Genomic DNA, 19,410 nt, shown 5'->3' on the forward strand with positions numbered 1-19,410 from the left:
TTGACTGCTGTGTGACCTTGGACAAGTCACCTTACTTCTCTATGCCTCAGTTAAGGATTCAGACTGTGAGTCTGTTGTTGGACAGTGACTGTGTCCAACCTCATTAGCTTTTATCTACCCCAGCACTTAGTACATTGCCTGGCACATAATCAGCGCATAACAAATACCATTAAGAAAAATGGTGGTAAAAGGAGATGGGTAATTCTGTTTTATTGTACTCTCCCACGTGCTTAGTACAGTGCTCTTTCTTTTTTTATTGTATTTGTTAAGCACTTGTCGTGTGCCAGGCACTGTAAAAAAGAACTGGGATGTGTGGCTCAATGGAAAGAGCACCAGCTTGGGAGTCAGAGGTCATGGGTTCAAATCCCTGCTCTTCCTATTGCCAGCTGTGTGACTTTGGGCCTCAGTTACCTCATCTGTAAAGTGGGGATGAAGACTGTGAGCCCCACGTGGGACAACCTGATCACTTTGTATCCTCCCCAGCACTTAGAACAGCGCTTTGCACACAGTAAGCTTTTAACAAATACCATTATTATTATATAAGCTAACCACATTGGACACAGTACCTACATATAGTAAGTGCTCACCCCAGCTTCCTCAGTAAATAAAAAAAGCGCTCAATAAATAGCATTGATGTATTGGGTAGCCAAAAGCTGCCACAGGATCTAGTCTTCTGGAAATTTTCAAAAACCACCATTTTGAGTTTGTGGTGGAGAAAGTTTTCCCTCCACAAAGGGACTGGGTTGTCTTCCATCGCTGTTAGAGACTGCCTGGTTTCTATTACCTCGGGTGAAATTCCGGAAAATTGGTGGATAATTTTTTTAAAAAAGCACAATGTCTAGTTTAAGCTGCCGTATACCTTTGTCACAGGGGTTTCATTGTGCCGCATTACCCGGGGAACCAAGTGTAATTCGTGTCAAGTTCACTGTTACCAGGAAATAAATCTAAGTGAATTAGTTATCCTTAGTACGTGAATCAGTTACGATTAGTTCCCCGCGCAGTGCTCTGAATGGATAAAGTCAGGGAGGAGCACAGTGTGAGTCCAATGCCAGAGATTACCCGTGAGAGTGGAGAGGGTTAGAAATCATCATCATCATCAATCGTATTTATTGAGCGCTTACTATGTGCAGAGCACTGTACTAAGCGCTTGGGAAGTACAAATTGGCAACATATAGAGACAGTCCCTACCCAACAGTGGGCTCACAGTCTAAAAGGGGGAGACAGAGAACAAAACCAAACATACTAACAAAATAAAATAAATAGAATAGATATGTACAAATAAAATAAAGAAATAAATAGAGTAATAAATATGTACAAACATATATACAGAAATGGTGAGTAGTCTCACCGACAGCCATGGGGAACTTTAGTTACACAAAACTCTGTCCTGCTGTAGCTGGAATGGCTTACCGAAAATGGAATGGGATGCTCAGAGATGCAACTGGGAAAACTTCCCTTGACAGGGGCAAATAATCGTAGGAATGATTGAGAGGATTCTTTGATATCTGAGGTATTCAAGCCTTAAAAAAAAAAAACTGGATAATTTCAGAAGAGCAAATGGCCACTTAGCCAAATTGCGGCTTCTTTTCTCAAACTGCCTTTTTTTCACTTGACGATGTATAGTTTCAAGGACATTAAAAAAACAAGCTCTCATCTAAGTGATAACTTCGGGTTTTGCTGAAAATAGTGAAGATGTCTGGCCACTTGAATGAATGTGAGCAATTGTTCAAGACCTTCTCTATCATGCGGTTCACCATGGTAACCATGACCTCGGTTGTCCATGAGGTTTACCATGGCTGACTTGACAGTATTCCCTCCTTCTCTCTTCCCCTACGCATACTGTGCTAGGTATAATTGGTATCAGTGGCTCAGAGGAAAGAGCCCGGGCTTTGGAGTCAGAGGTCATGGGTTCAAATCCCGGCTCCACCACTTGTCATCTGTGTGACTTTGGGCAAGTCCCTTCACTTCTCTGTGCCTCAGTTCCCTCATTTGTAAAATGGGGATGAAGACTGTGAGCCCCACGTGGGACAACTTTGATTACCTTGTATCCCCCCCAGTGCTTAGAACAGTGCTTTGCACAATAGTAAGCGCTTAACAAATACCAATATTATTATTATTATTATCAGAATAGCAGAATTGCACACTCAAGTGCTTCTGGGAAATTTTTCTGTGGGGATGTGGGGTCAGGGGGGAGGTGGTCCCCTGACTTTCACAGCCTTGGCTCTCCCCATCTTTATAGGGCTTAAAATAATCTTTATTATGAAGTCATATTGTTTAAAAGTAGATTTCTCAGGTTCCTGCGGCTACAACATTGGTCAGTCAGTCAAACATATTTATTTGAGCGCTTCCTGTGTGCAGAATACTGGACCAAGACCTTGAGAGAGTACAGCATAACAATATAACTGACATGCGTCAGCGTGGCTCGGTGGAAAGAGCCCGGGCTTTGGAGTCAGAGGTCATGGGTTCAAATCCTGACTCCGCCACATGTCTGCTGTGTGACCTTGGGCAAGTCACTTAACTTCTCTGAGCCTCAGTTACCTCATCTGTAAAATGGGGATTAAGACTGTGAACCCCACATGGGACAACCTGATCACTTTGTATCCCCCCCAGCGCTTAGAACAGTGCTTTGCACATAGTAAGTGCTTAACAAATGCCAACATTTTAAGCGCTTAGTACAGTGCTCTGCACACAGTAAGCGCTCAATAAATACGATTGATGATGATGTGTCCCTGCCCACAACGAGCTTGCAGTCTAGAGAAAGGCCAAATGATGGGTAAGTAGAGAGAGCCAAATTTTCTGGTTGCCGTGGCTTGGGGCATTCGTGGCACCTGAGGAATCCTAAAGCACAGTACGTTTGATTTTGTCATTCATAGACCAGAGGTGGGGAAGAGAGTAAAAGATCAGATTTTGGGGGGTTCCAAGACCCATGGAAGATGAGAGGAGACATCTGTGGTAATTCTCCCCCTCAAGTGCTTTTCCACGGACCCCTCCTCAATGTCCAATAAATTGTCACCTCCTTTCCCAGTTGCATAACAGTTTGGCCTAGTGGATAGACCACATCCTGGACTCAAAAGGACTGGATTCTAATCCCAGCTCTTCCACTGGTCTGCTCTGTGACCTTGGGCAAGTCACTTAACCTCTCTGAACCGCAGTTACCTAATTTGTACAATGGGGATTAAGATGGTAACCCCCACGTTGGACATGGACTAAGTCCCACTCAATTATCTTGTAACTACTCCAGCACTTAATACGGTGCCTGACACATAAGTGCTTAACAAATACAATAGTGATAATAATAATCCTTTAATGATTAAAGGATTTAATTAGTTAATAATTAATAGTAATATATCTACCTCCCCAAAATCTTTGAGTGCTGGAGGTGGTATTTCATACTGTGCTTAAGATAAGATCCATGACTGCAGTACAGATTGAAATTATTACTATTAGGAGAAAGAACAATAATTAAAATAGTGATAATAATAATAATAGTAAAGTACCTACTTTGTGCCAAGCAGTATATTAAGCTTCCCAAGCCCAACTTGTACTTCCCAAGCGCTTAGTACAGTGCTATGCACACAGGAAGTGCTCAATAAATACTACTGAATGAATTAATCACTGGGGTCAGTCTGTATTAGGTCAGAAATAGTCCCTGTCCCACATGAGACTCACAGTCTAAGTAGGAGGGAGAATGGGTTTTAAAAATATTGGCAGTTTTATGAATAAATGATCCCATTTTGTTGAAGGGTTTCAATTTGAGTATTACATTTTAGAAGTCAAAAAAGAATTATAAAACACTGGTTAATAGGAAATGAGAGTGATTTACCAATGTCGTATTAGAAATGAAGTATATGAGGGACAAAATTATAAAAGGTGTTCCATGAATTATTTGGTGATCTTACATTAATTGAAATGCTAAGCAACCAAAGTAGAAATTGATATTAAAATAGCTTAGAGCGTATTTGGCCCCATCCTGCACATTTCTCTCTCTCTCTCTCTCTCTCTCTCTCTCTCTCTCTCTCTCTCTCTCTCTCTCTCTCTCTCTCTCTTTCTCTCTCTCTCTCTCCCGCCCCTTTCCTCTCCCCGCTCTTTATCTCAAAATACATAGATAAAAATAATCGCTTAGGGAGTTCTCTGTGTTTCAAGTACATTGTGCATTTCCCATGAGAAGCAGTGGTTTATAATATTTAGTAGCTTAAAGATGAGGTTGCCTATCTAAAAGGCAGTGCAAAAGGATCCCATGTTCTGGAATCTGCCTTTCAGGGCTTTGGAAATGAGGAGCTTCTCATGTCACAACAGTTCATGGCAATGTCTTTTTTACGTGCATAAAAATAATCAGGCTCACCTCTAACAATTGACGTAAATTACCCTAGCATTCTAGTTTAAATAGACGTTGAACCATCCTATTATCATCAACGATCCAGCACTTCTTTTTATGTTTTTTGTGTGAGAGAGAATGATAAAAGCAAGGAGCATAAGACTTTGGCTTAGCACAACTTTTCACGGTGCTTTAGAGAAGCATGAAACTCTAAATACTAAGAAGCAGCGTAGTTTAGTTGAAAGAGCAAGGGCTTGGGAGTTAAAGGTCGTAGGTTCTAATCGCCCGACTCCACTGCTTGTCAGCTGTGTGACTTTGGACAAGTCACTTTGCTTCTCTGTGCCTCAGTTCCCTCATCTGTAAAATGGGGATTAAGACTGTGAGCCCCATATGGGACAACCTGATCACCTTGTACCGCCCCTACCCCCCAGCACTTAGAACAGTGCTTGGCTCATAGTAAGCACTTAACAAATACCATCATTATTATTATCATTATTACTAAACTCTGGAGTAATTACAAGTTAATCAGGTCGGACAGGGTTCCTGTTCCACATGGGGCTCACAGTCTTAAACCCCATTTTACAGGTGAAGCGACTGAGGCGTAGCGAAGTTAAGTGATTTGCCCAAAATCACACCATGGGTAAGTGGCAGAGCATGGGTCAGAACCCAGGACCTTCTGACTCTCAGGCCTGGGCTCTATCCCCTAGGCTATGTTGCTTCACATTGCCATGCTGCTTTAGCTCCCAATATTTTCTTTCAAAAATTAGTCCAGTGACCAGTCTTCTTTGGAAATGGATCCCTTTAAACAAGAAGCAGTTAGGCTTAATGGTAAGAGTGTGGGCCTGAGAGACAAGGGACCTGGGTTATAATCCCGACTCTGCTTCTAGCCTGCTGGTTGACCTTGGACAAGTCACTTACCTTCATGGTGTCTCGGTTTCCTTAAATGTAAAATGTGGATTACTTATTCTCCCTCCTAAGTAGACTGTGAACTCCTTATGGAACAAGGACTGTGTTCAATTTGATTATTTTGTTTTTACCCCAGCCCTTAATATAGTGCTTGGCATGAGTATTTTTTATTTATATTAATGTCTGTCTCCCCCTCTAGAATGTTAGCTCATTGTGGATAGGGAGTATATCTGTTTATTGTTATATTGGAATCTCTCAAGTGCTTAGTACAGTGCTTTACACACAGTCAATGCTCATTTAATACGATTGACTGACTGAATGAAGCCCTATTCAATCTTCTTTTACTCAGTTTGAAGGGTTTAATAACGGCAAGGTTATATGACACCCTTTCTGTTTGTTTACTCCTAACGAGAGCCACATTTTTTTATTGGTCCTCAATGACGGCTTCAGAAACATTATTAATACTTTATTAGAGACAGAGGGACTGAGAGAATGATTCTGAAAAATCAAAATGGGTATCCAGGAGGAAATTAGAGCCATGGCCTTCCTACCGACGGGATCTGAGACTTTATGAAAACTTTATTAGAGACGTCCTACCCCATCCCCTGCTGGGGGAAGGGTTTAAAGAACCAGTGCCTTTGTGTCTCTGAAGCAGCTTTATTAAAATACCGCTGTGCCTGGGTAATAGTGAGATCAAAGTGAGCCCCAGTGATGGAGAGGATGTTTCTGAAAAATCGAAATGAGTCTCCTTTCCTATTCCCAGCCTGACAGCCCCTGTTACAGTTTATAGTCGGGGTTGGAGACTATAGTAGTAGTAGTAGTAGTAGTAGTAGTAGTAGTAGTATATAGTAGTATAGTATATATATTACCCATTTGTTAAGGGTTTGGAATCAGGGCTGCTGTGGCTTCTCTGCACCTGAGTTTACATGCCAGGGTATTCATTTTCTTTTCATTTTTGTTTAAACATAATGCCTGCCAGATCAGTCAGATCAATGGACAAGGGAGATTTGGTGCCAGGATTCTACACATATGAATATATACACCCATGTGTGTATGTGTGTGTGTGTGTGTGTGTATTCATTCAGTCATTCAATTGTATTTATTGAGCGCTTACTGTGTGCAGAGCACTGTATTAAGCGCTTGGAAAGGACAAGTCGGCAACATGTATGTTGTACGTGAGAGAGGAGGGAGTCAGAGAGCTGCTGTTAATGCTGCCCTAACACACACACACACACACACACACACACACACACACACACACACACACGAATATATCTATCAAATATGAATTATCAATTAATTCCCATAATCTTCACATTTCATTTCCCGGAAATTTGCAAGCAAAAAGCCATCAAGATGCACAGTTTGATGTACATTTACATTTTGTACTGGGAAACTCATCTAGAAACCATCACTTTAAATAGGAATCCACAGAGGACAAAGGAAACGTTTCCACAGAAAAATCAAGATACATTTATAAAGATGTATACAGTTATATACATCTATCGCTATATAGTTATGTATATCTATATATCTCATACCTATATATAGATAGATGATATAGATATACACATAAATACATCAACCAATCAATAGTACTTATTGAGTGCTTACCGTGTGCAGACCACTTTAGCCAAACTCACGTGGGCAGAGGGAGAAGGAGAGGCAGCTACCCAATATCCACATTTGAAGGGGTTGAGGAGGGGTCTTTTTTTTTTTTGCATGGTATCAGTTAAGTGTTTACCCTGGGCTAGGCACTGTTCAAAGCAGTAGGGGAAGCTACAAAGTAGTCAGGTTGGACACAGACCATGTCCTACATTCATTCATTCATTCATTCAATTGCGTTTATTGAGCACTTACTGTGTGCAGAGCACTGTACAAAGCGCTTGGAAAGTACAAGTTGATGGCTAGGGGAAGAGTTGAGGCAGGGCTGGAAACCCCCTGGAGCCAAATCTAGAACAGGGCTTCAGCCAAGTGTGAAAGCTCTTTCCCCCAAAATAATTCTGCTCCCCCTAAGGACAATCACAATATCTGAGGAACTTGTTAGATGCTCACTATGTGGCAGACACTGCACTGAGCGCTGGGGAAGACACAGGCAAATCAGGCTGTGTCCCACATGGGGCTCACTCAGCGTAGCTCAGTGGAAAGAGCCCGGGCTTGGGAGTCGGAGGTCATGGGGATCACAGTCTCAATCCCCATTTTACAGATGAGGTAACTGAGGCCCAGTGAAGTAAAATGACTTGCCCCAGGACACACAGCAGACAAGTGGCGGAGCCGGGATTAGAACCCGCGGCCTTTTGGCTTCCACGCCTGTGCTCTAGCCACAAGACCATGCTGTTTCTTTAGTCTCACCACTACTCTTCTTTAGTTTTAATCTCACCACTAAACCAGACTGTCTTCCTCGCTTTACCCCCCTGCTTGTTCTCTGCTCCCTTCCACACCTAGCCAGGCCACAAAATGTCAGTTCATCATCTAGCCATTCCCCAAAATTGAGGTTAGGATTGTGGTTCCTCAAGCAATATTTGGCTCTGAATCCTGTTGGAGCCTCCCCTCTGAGTTAACATTTGAACCGGATGCTCACCACTCAACCTTAACCTGTGCTGAAAGAAGAAAACTTGCAAAATTCAAAATTTTCTCAAACTCCTTAAAAATGTATCTTGATTTTTCTGTGGAAATGTTTCCTTTGTCCTCCGTGGATTCCTATTTAAAATGATGGGTTTTAGATGAGTTTCCCAGTATAAAATTTAAATGTACATTAAACGATGCATCTTGATGGCTTTTTGCTCGCAAATTTCCTGGCAATGAAATGTGAAGATTATGTGAATTAATTAATAATTGAGCTTTGATGAAATGTTTAAGCAGGTCATAATAGTGAATGTAGCTTGCTGCTGAGAAGACAAACACCTGGGTAATAATATTTTGGTTCAGATTTATATTGTGTCATTGTGACTCTTCCCTCTCTGTATTCTACTTGTGCCCACATCACATTATGAATTCACACTTTCCAACCAAGGGAAAATAAATCTAAAATGTCACCCAGAGGTGAAAGATCAGAATCATGCCAAAGGGGCAAATGTGTCCATATTTTAAGCATTTTCCATGTTAGAGCTCTAAAAAATGAATGCATTATTGCCTTCTTCTAGAAGGCAAAGTCACGAATAATCAGTCAATCAGAGTGTACTGTCTACAGAGTCTGAAATAAAGAGTGGTTTAGTATAAAAGGAACTGCATATCCCTTAAATTTTATAATTGAATAATCTAAATCATTATCATCATTACTACAAGTAGTAGTAATTGTGGTATTTGTTAAGCACTTACTATCTGCCAAGCACTGTACTAAGAGCTGGAAAGATAAGATCACACACTGTCCCTGTCTCTTTTAAGTTTCAGTCTAGGTATCCATTTTGTAATCGATAATCTGTGTCAAAAGAAGTGAAAATATGATGCAAATGTTGATTTTAATCAAATTAAACAATGATAAATTATCAATACACTCTTGACATTTACTTTTTGATGTGCCTTGTTCAATTGGAAAAGTTTTAGGATGATTAAATTATACACATTTTGCAGAAGAATTATTCTGTGTATTTTTTCAGGTTGCGTTATTTTTCTCATTAGCAAGAATCTGAAAATCATAGGAGAAATGACTTCTTTTTTTGTTTCTTTTCTGTTTCTAGAGTCACAGTGTACACTCTGTGGTGAGCCTGAAGGTGAGTCTTTTTGATTTTACTTAATCATTTCTATGGTTGATTGTGTTTCAAGCTGCATATTCATTTGTTTTGGTGTCAAAGTTCTGAAAAATATAACAAATACTATAACAAAAGAATAAAATACTCTTTTATATGCTCAGTGTCAAGTGACCTGTAGCACAGGTGTGTAAAGTACAGTACGCTGTGCTTCAGGCAGAAGGAGTCAATCTTTAGGGACAAATATTCTATTTTAAAAGCGCCATACTATTTGATTTTTATTCGTGCTTTGTCTATATAATTCAGGTCAGAAACCACCAAGTTAAAGCAACATTAGATAGCATTAGGATATTTCTTGTAACGTACTGAAAAAAAATTAAACAAAAAGATGTTACGAGTGTGCACTAAAACTTATGTCCACTGAGGTTTCTGTTCATTAAGTCAGAAAATTGACATGGAAGAATAGTAGGCTTATTTTGTTGCCGTGGTTTTAGAGCCATTAACTTCCAAGTATCGCCATAGCGGTTCTTATTTGGGTGGGGGACAAGTGGAACAGTTTGGGTGATGATCCCTATTTAAAAATATTCCAGGCAATGCTGGGGAATTCAGTGGTCCTGGGAAATCTGACCTCACCTGCAAGGTTTTGGGTCTGAAATGAAAGAAAAAACCTTATGGCATTTGTTAAGTGCTTACTATGTGCTATGCACTGTACTAAGCACTGGGGTGGATACCAGAAAAGTGCAGGTGATATGCAAAATTGAGTCTCTTCTAGGTCAGTTTGGGAGTTTTCTGGCTCCAATTTCCCTCTGGTCTTGAAGATCACCATCACGATACATCTAGACTCTAGGGGTGGGCATCAAGTGGTATCATGCCTCAGTTTCTCCTAGTTGTGACATATCCGGGACTCAAGTTAATTGTTAGGGTCATGTCAACACCAGCCTCTTGTTCTCCTTTATTCCTTTATCCTCAACCGCCCAGGTGATCAAAGCTGCTCATTAAACCAACTTGGCTTGGTAGCCATCATTTAGGTCATTCCGTAAATGGCTTTTGTCAGGTTTTTACATAGCCCTCTTCCTCCTGTCTGCTTGTTGTCTTCTTGTCCTCTCCCGAGTGCTTAGTACAGCACTTTACACACAGAAAGTGCTCAATAAATACAATTCAGTAAATGAATGAAGGCTTAAATTCCTCATTGTGGTACTCATCATTCTAAACTTAATGCCTTATAAATATCCGCACTTTATCAATTTTGATCGATTAGAATTCCCTTTTTGACATAGATATTTGCTATATCGATATAGTCAGGGTAACTGTATCTGTTCTTTAAGGGTGTTGGAATTTCCGCACAAGCTTTTTTAAATGATGTCATTCAGTCATACCTATTGAGCACTTACTGTGTGCAGAGCACTGTACTACTACTAATAATAATAATGGCATTTATTAAGTGCTTAGAGCACTGTTCTAAGTGCTGGGGAGTTTACAAGACAATCAGGTTGTCCCACGGGGGCTCACAGTCTTAATCCCCATTTTACAGATGAGGTAATTGAGGCACAGAGAAGTTAAGTGAATTGCCCAAAGTCACACAGCTGACAGTTGGCGGAGCCAGGATTTGAACCCATGACCTCTGACTCCAAAGCCCATGCTCTTTCCACTGAGCCACGCTGCTTCTCCAAGCATTTGGAAAGTACCTTTCAGCAACAGAGACAATCCCTGCCCACACCTGGTTTACCATGATAGAAATTTGCATAATCAGGGCTATCTATATCTATTTTTTCAGGGTGTTGGAATTTCTGCTCCAGCTCTTTTACATGATTTCAACTACTGTGGTGCTGATGGGAAAATCTGAGCCAGGGATTAGTGACAAGATTCACAGGCCAGATCTCTATGCCATTTGAACGTGGCTTATGCTGTGCATTAACTGCATCTGGAAGGTTAAGACACTTATAAATGCAACAACTAATTTAGCTTCACCCTCTCATGTCAGAAAGTTGTTAACAATAGTTTCCTGTGAAACCAGTGAAGTGGGAAACACCCATTTACATTTTAATAGTTAGTCCTTTTGGAGAGAGCTGGATTCAGATAGAACAATTCAGGTCACCTCAGATGATAATTTTTATCAAACAAGTAAGTGCCAAATTCTTAGGAAGATCCTGCCTCCGAAACTGTGTAAAGGAAAACAGGTGTGTGAGGTTTTCTGGAGGTTCTACCTGGCCCTTTTGAGAATCTGTATTTTAAATAGAACATAAAATAAAGGTCATTGTTTTAGAAGTCTAGAAAATCCACTTTGATGAGATGATTTTTTTTCTTTTACAGCTTCCGATACTAGCACATCCAGTTTCCCACTAGAAATTTTGCAATTTCCCATCCATCATTACACCTAACATGATTTCTTTGGAGAACAGATTGTAGTTCAAATAGGCATTCAGTTTTGTTTAATATTTCAGTGGGCTCTTTGTATCCATAATATTTGATTATCCTGAAGTTATTTTTTTAAATTTTATTGCAGAACCTGGCTAAAAAAAATTTATAGGCTGCTACCTGGAGAAAATAGGTCATTAATGAAAACTTGAAAACAATGAAGGGTGTTACTAATAGATCATTAGCAATGAATCAGTTCTTATTGTTACGTTAACTTTGTATTAACCAACTTCATTGAAGGCACTTAATACAATAGTAACCCGTCAGATATGTGGGGCAACAGAAACTTCTTGGGTAGGTCTCGGGAATTTTGTGGCCTAGTGGAAAAAGCACAGGCCTGGGAATCAGAGGAACTGGGTTCTAATCCCAGCTCTGCCACTTGCCCCTTATGTGATCTTGGGCAAATCATTTAACTCTTCCGTGCTTCAGTTCCTTCATCTGTAGAGTAGGGATTAAATCCTACTCCCTCCACCATGTGAGCCCCACATGGGACAGGGGGACTGTGTCCCAACCCGATTGTTTTATATCTATCCCAGCATTTAGAGCAGTGTGTGGCACATAGTAAGTGCTTAACAAAGACCAAAATTATTGTGATTATTACTACCATTGTTATTATCATTATTGTTATCATTGTTTTTTTCTGTCACTCTCCACGAGGACTGGCAAAGGAGCCGGTAGAGAGTTGGCTCAGAGGACAATGGCTAAGCTTGTCTTCTAGACTTTAAGCTCGCTGTGGGCTAGGAACATGTTTACCAAGTCTGTTATACTCCCCCGAGCACCTAGTACAGTGATGTGCCCAGAATATATGATTGATTGATTGAGTAGACTCTCCATTGCTCCTCCAAGTTCCCCTGGGCTGAATCTCTCTTCAGCTGACATCTAGGCAGCTGCTTCAGTTAACGATCATCATCATCAATCGTATTTATTGAGCAATTACTGTGTGCAGAGCACTGTACTAAGCGCTTGGGAAGTACAAGTTGGCAACATATAGAGACAGTCCCTACCCAACAGTGGGCTCACAGTCTAAAAGGGGGAGACAGAGAACAAAACCAAACATACTAACAAAATATAATAAATAGAATAGATATGTACAAGTAAAATAAATAGAGTAATAAATTTGTACAAACATATATACATATATACAGGCGCTGTGGGGAAGGGAAGGAGGTAAGATGGGGGGATGGAGAGAGGGACGAGGGGGAGAGGAAGGAAGGGGCTCAGTCTGGGAAGGCCTCCTGGAGGAGGTGAGCTCTCAGTAGGGCCTTGAAGAGAGGAAGAGAGCTAGCTTGGTGGATGGGCAGAGGGAGGGCATTCCATGATGCTACTAGGAATTGTACTTTCTAAGCTCTTAGAACATAGTAAGTGCTCAATAAATACGATTGAATGAATGAAATGCCAGTTGTACATAAGTGTTGTGGGGATGGGGATGGGGTGAATATCAAACGCTTAAATGCTCGAAGGTAAATTTTAAAAGGACATGACCTCTTCCATGCTTTAGTGACAGACACTTGCATACTATTTTCTTTCTAAATAGAACCCTGGAAAAATAGGGTAGGCTGGGTAAGGAGCAGTTGTCAGGTTCTGTGTCTGACTCCTTGCTGCAATTTTTTATTATGTCATTCACCCAGGACTGAGAGGATTGATAGAAAAGGACAGGTTGATAAATCATCCGGCCTGTTTAGCGGCATTAAAAATGAAATACAATTCAATTTCACTGCCCTTCTCCTTTCTAACATAAAATAATGAACAACGTAAATAAGATATAAAATAACACGCATTCTAATCATGTATTTTTGGCAGTGCTGCATAACTCCGGGTTTGGATTTCAGCATTAAATATTTTCAACAGTCCCTGGTTTAGCATAATCTACGCTACATTAAATTTTATAAAGTTTGGAAAACTGTTGTGAATGAAAGTGAATATAAGGTTGGGCGTAAAAATAGTTTATCATATTAATATACCTGAAAAAGTTACAACAAATGTAGAACTTTAGAGGAGATTTATCTCAAACCTGGAATTTCACTTGAACTTGGCCATTTCTGAAGTTGTCTAGTCAGAGCAGGGGTCATGTCTACTAACTCTATTGTATTGTAATAATAAATAAAAATTGTGATATTTGTTAAGCACTTACTATGTTCCAGGAACCATAAAAAGCGCTGGGGTGGATACAAGCAAATCGGGTTGGACACAGTCCCTGTCCCACGTGGGGCTAGCAGTCTCAATCCCCATTTTACAGATGAGGGAACCGAGGCCCAGAGAAGTGATGTGACTTACTCGAGGTCACACAGCAGACAAGTGGAGGAACCGGGATTAGAACCCTTGACCATCTGACTCCCATGTCTGGGATCTATCTACTAAGCCACCCTGCTTCTCCATGCTGTATTCTCCCAAGTATTCAGGACAAGTGTGTCCTCTGCACACTCAATCATATTTATTAAACACTTACTGTGCAGAACATTGTATTAAGCTTTGGAAGGGTACTATTGCCATTATTATTATTATTATTATTATTATTATTACTATTAATATAACAGAATTGGTAGACACATTCCCCGTCCACCCCCTCTGTACGGTCAGCTTGTTCTGAACAGGGTACAAATCTACTAATTGTGATGTAGTGTATCGGTGGAGCAGCGTGGCTCAGTGGAAAGAGCCCGAGCTTTGAAGTCAGAGGTCATGGGTTCAAATCCTGGCTCTGCCACTTGTCAGCTTTGTGACTTTGGGCAAGTCACTTCACTTCTCTGGTCCTCAGTTCCCTCATCTGTAAAATGGGGATTAAGACTGTGAGCCCCCTGTGGGACAACCTGATCACCTTGTAACCTCCCCAGCACTTAGAACAGTGCTTTGCACATAGTAAGCACTTAATAAATGCCATTATTATTATTATTATTATTATTATTATTATTATTATTATTATTATCCCAAGTGTTTAACATAATGCTCTGCACATAAAAAATGCCACTTATTGATTGACTGAATTTGCTAACAGTCTACAATCAATCATATTTATTGTGTGCTCACTAAGCACTTGGGAGAGTACTGTAAAGTCTACTGATTGATTGATTAACCAGATCCACGCAGGGTTTTGAATGGGAAACACCTAGATATAGGATCAGAGAGCTCTCAGGATGGCACCTGCAGAGTTTCCAGCCTTCTACCAGTCTCAGCTATGGGAGAGAGAGTCAAGTAGAGGCCTACCCATTCCATTCCTAGTTCGGGCAGTGGCTAGCGAGTGGAAGGCAATCTGCTACAAGTCAAAACTCACCTGTGCTGGGCAGCAGCGGCTTGGGAGAGAGTTGAGGAAGAAGACTCAAGTAGACTGCGCGGATGGCGGCAAGGGTAAACCACTTCTGGATTTTGACTGATAAAACTCAATGGATACACTGCCAGAACGATTGCAGATGGAGAGCGGGGCTTCCTGGGTGAGATGTGTCTGTGGGTCAGAATCGACTCGACAATCAGTCAATCAATCAATCGTATTTATTGAGCACTTACTGTGTGCAGAGCACTGTACTAAGCGCTTGGGAAGTACAAGTTGGCAACATATAGAGACAGTCCCTACCCAACAGTGGGCTCACAGTCTAAAAGGGGGAGACAGAGAACAAAACCAAACATACTAACAAAATACAATAAATAGAATAGATACGTACAAGTAAAATAAATAAATAGAGTAATAAATATGTACAAACATATATACATATATACAGGTGCTGTGGGGAAGAGAAGGAGGTAAGATGGGGGGGATGGAGAGAGGGACGAGGGGAAAAGGAAGGAAGGGGCAGCTTAAGACAAAGCAAGGATCTGAGATTGTACAGAAGCTGTGACCACAAAAACCCGGGTCCTCACACGAGGGATGACCTGCCAGGCTCCTAAAGTAAAGCAGGCAGGAACACCAGTTTAAACCCCAGGGAATCAAGCTCAATATCCCGCCTATCGCCCTTCCTGGCATTCTGTTTGCCCGGCTCCATGCAAGCAAGGTGGCAGGAGAATGTGTTTCAGTGGGTATACTGTGTAAGTACCTGTAGTCTTTTGGGAACCTGTTTTTTTTCTGACAAGTGATGTCCTCATTGACGTAGGAAGGGGCAAGATGATTGAGTACATCAAAGCCAGTGGTGAATGGAGAAGCTCATGTGTGATTGGGGAAGAGACAGACAGAGCTACATCATGCTCTAATCTCCCTATTGCCTTCTAAAAAGCTAAATGAGTCAGTTGCACATGGAATTAGCCACCATAATTAGATGATCTGATTTTGTTGGTACCCTTGACTGTTGAGTAAAGCATACTCCAAGTTAATTGTGAAGGGACTGTTATTGAAATATGATGGCATGGAGTCAGTTGTCCATTCAATCATATGTATTGAGTGCTTACTGTGTGCAGAGCACTGTACTAAGCACTTGGGAAGTACAGTTGTGAATGAATTGTCCAGAGACCAGTCGTAATTATGCAGTTCTGTGTTGAATGATTTGTTAAGCATTTATTATGTGTCAAGTGCTAGAGTAGCTACAAGCTAATCAGGTGGGATCCAGTCCCTGTCCCACCTAGAGCTCACAGTCTTAATCCCCATTTTTCAGATGAGGTAACTGAGGCACAGAGAAAGGAAATGACTTGCCCAAGGCCACCCAACAAACAAATCACAGGCCGGGGATTAGAACCCCGGTCCTTCAGACTCCCGGGCCTGTGCTCTATGGAAAGTGCAGATGTGAACCAGAATTGATCAAAATAAAGCATTCCTTCATACGTCTGAATTTTAAATTTATCCATTAAACGTGCCACTGTAGTTGCTTTACTTTGTGGACTTCCTTAAGCACCATAAAATATGCTGGTGATGTGCTTCATCTCTCAGTAAGCTATTTTAACTGCGGTAGTATTGTTAGTGCAAATTAATAAATAAATATCTTCATTTCACTCAGTAATTTAATGTAGTGATGTTATAGTTCAGAGATGTTCTTGACTAGAAACAAGCACAACTTTATGTAGTCCAGCAGGATGTCAGTGTTTTCATTGGCATTTCTTACCACTGAGAACAGTTTATAATTGAAGCCTGAAATGTCTAGTGCTATCAAACCAAGTAGAACAGCTTGAAATGTAAGATGACTCTGATTAGGCTGCCTTTTGGTGTTCTTGTCCCCTGGGAGTGTATGAGCAACTCTTTAATACTTAAACTAATAACAATACTAGGGAAGAAAATTCATAGCATTATTATTGCCTAGAAACTGAATAATGGAGATTAGCCTGTTCTACTTTGTGAAACTCAAATAGTTTGCTAATCATAGGTGAATAAAGGTAAAAGGATTTTGAGAGTATTGCGTTCTGCTACTAACAAATATAGTTCTATTCTGAAAACCCAAAAATATTTTTAAGATTAATTCTACCTCCACTGACAGCATCGTATTTGTTACATGCTGATTATGTGGCAAGCACCATTCTAAGAATTATTGTTTATTATTAAGTGCTATCAAGTCATTTCCGATTCATAACGACACCGTGGATATACTTTCTCTAGAACGTCCTGTCCTCTGCCATAATCTGCAACCTTTCTAATGGTTCTTCCATTATCGTTGTTATGGTCTCTCTCCATCTAGCTGCTGATCTGCCTGTTTCATATTTTCCTTGGACTTTTCCTAGCATTAGTGTCTTCTCCAGAGAATAGTCCTTCTTATGATGTGTCCAAAATATGCTAATCTAAATCGAGTCATTTGGCCTTCCAAAGACCACTTTGGCTTAATTTGCTCTAAAATCCATTTGTTTGTTTTTGGGGCAGTCCATGATAGTCGCAAAAGCCTTCTCCAACATCACATTTCAAAAGAATCAATGTTCTTTCTATCCTGTTTTTTCACTGTCCAGCTTTCTGAGCCATACACTGTCACTGGAACCATCATGGAGTTGACAATTTGGATTTCTGTGGCAGTTGTTACATCAGCACATTTCATGACTTTTTTCCAGGCTCTTCATAGCATGTCTTCCTAACATTAATCTTCGGCGTATTTTTTGGCTACTAGTTCCTTCATTCTAAGAATGGGGGTAGATAAAAGTTAATCACATTGGATATGGTCCCTGATCCACATGAGTCTCATAGTCTAAATAGGACGGAGGAGGATTGAATCCCCATTTTAAAGCTGAGTAAACCGAGATACAGAAAAGTGAAGTGACTTACCCAAGGTCACACAGCAACAGATTGGCAGAGCTGAGATTAGAACCCAGGTCCTCTAACTCCTAGGCCTGTGTTCTTTTTAGTAGACCATGCTGCTTTTGGATATGGCAACTTTTCTGAGTTTAGACTCTCTGAACGGGCTAGAACTTTTTCATTGTTTCTCAAAATCAGTGTCACAATTTATTAGAGACAACATAGCTTAGCGGAAAGAGCACAGACCTGGGAGTTAGAGGACCTGGATTCTAATCCTGGTGCTGCTACTATTCTGCTGTATGACCTTGGACAAGTCATTTAACTACTTTATGCCTCAGTTCCCTCATCGGCAAAATGGAAATTCAATACCTGTTCTGCTTCCTACTTGGACTGTGAGCCCCATGTGTTACCTGATTATCTTGTATCTACCCCAGCGCTTAGTACAGTGCTTGGCACATAGTAAGTGCCTTTAAATACCATTCATTTATTCATTCATTCAATCAATCATATTAGTGCTTACTGTGTGTAGAGCAATGTACTAAGTGCTTGGGAAAGTAAAATAATGATAATGAACAGTGACATTCCCTGACCACAGTGAGCTTATAGTCTAGTAGTAGTAGTAGTAGTAGTAGTAGCAGCAGTATTCCAACCCATTGCGGGGGTTGTGGATAAGGAGATTACCAAGATCTGAGCCCCTGACTACCATTCAAAGGTGACAGCAAACTATAAACACAACTTTCCACTTCAACATTATCACTTCTCTCCTCTCCCAAACCCGTCTACCTAAACTATCACTTTCCTTTGTCAAGTCAACCTGCAGTCTACAACGTCCATTAAGATCTTCCACAGGCAGAGCATGCCAGTAAATAGCACCTTCCTTTCTCAATCATTCGTTCAATCATATTTATTCATATAAAAATACGATTTATTGAGTGCTTACTGTGTGCAGAACACTGTACTAAGTACTTGGGAGAGTGCAATACAACAATAATCTCCCATCCCTCCAGATTTACCAGTTCTATTTTGAGCCGCTTAAGGAGAGTTCTTTCTCTGCTCTTCTAAGTGGTATACAATTCTGCTCTTTTATTTTCCCTTTGCTTTTGGTAGAGATTACATGGGGCATTCTGCCAGAGTCTCCTTGGTGTCTGAGATCATTCAGTCGTACTTATTGAGCACTTACTGTATGCAGAGAACTGTACTAAGTGCTTAGGAAGTACAAATTGGCAACATATAGAGACAGTCCCTACCCAACATCGGGCTCACAGTCTAGAAACGGGCTCACAGTCTAGAAGTCTTAAAATACTGGCATAAGAAAGTAGACTCCTTTTATTCACTGCACAATAAAATGGAGATAGTTCTGAAAGTTAATTGTCATTTTAATTTATTGTCCCCTCTAGACTGTAAACCTGTTGCAGTCAGAAAACGTGTCTACCAACTCTTTTAGGTTGTACTCTCCCAAGTGCTTAGTACAGTGCTCCGCACACAGTAAGCACTGAAAAAAATTGATTGATTATCATTATCCATTAATAATATTCCTGAAATACAAGTGGTTGGGAATATTAGCAATTTTACTTATCTTTTTTCAATAGGTGACTTAGAAAGAAAATGCTTACTTGAACAAGCCTTTATAAAGCCCTCCAAATGCATTTCCTATCAGAATCCATGGGCTTGTATATGAAATTATCTTAAATATGTATCTCATTAAAATGAACGGGAATAAAGAACCATTGATTGCTGTCTATTTTTTTGCGAAAGAACTTCCCAAATTTTATATAAATATAGTCCACAGAAAATTACAATTTTTGGTAAACTAGCTATTTGTCTAAATTGACTTCCAGGCTGGTTTGAGTCAATCTTTGTTCAGTGTTTGACTCCTAGTCAATAGGCTCATTGTGTAAGGCTGAAATCACAATGTTTCAGGAAGCAAAGGAAGGAACTAAAGATTGGTATACAAGGTGGCCTAC

General features: G+C 40.5%; 1 protein-coding gene and 1 non-coding gene across 2 annotated transcripts in view; both read left to right on the top strand.

Moving 5' to 3' along the window:
• The window catches only part of DLGAP2 (DLG associated protein 2), a 547,078-nt gene that overhangs the window by 138,559 nt on the left and 389,109 nt on the right, over nt 1–19,410 (top strand). Inside the window, exon 2 of the mRNA XM_038740564.1 lies at nt 8,899–8,931. Within this exon, the coding sequence (XP_038596492.1) occupies nt 8,899–8,931 (33 nt within the window). The remainder of the gene's footprint in view (nt 1–8,898; nt 8,932–19,410) is intronic.
• Nucleotides 14,440–14,577, top strand: LOC119920128. The gene has a single exon (XR_005447893.1). It is a non-coding gene; the product is annotated as a small nucleolar RNA SNORA7 (small nucleolar RNA).

The sequence above is a fragment of the Tachyglossus aculeatus genome, chromosome X1, assembly GCF_015852505.1.
Source record: "Tachyglossus aculeatus isolate mTacAcu1 chromosome X1, mTacAcu1.pri, whole genome shotgun sequence".
In the NCBI taxonomy this organism is placed as follows: Eukaryota; Metazoa; Chordata; class Mammalia; order Monotremata; family Tachyglossidae; genus Tachyglossus; species Tachyglossus aculeatus.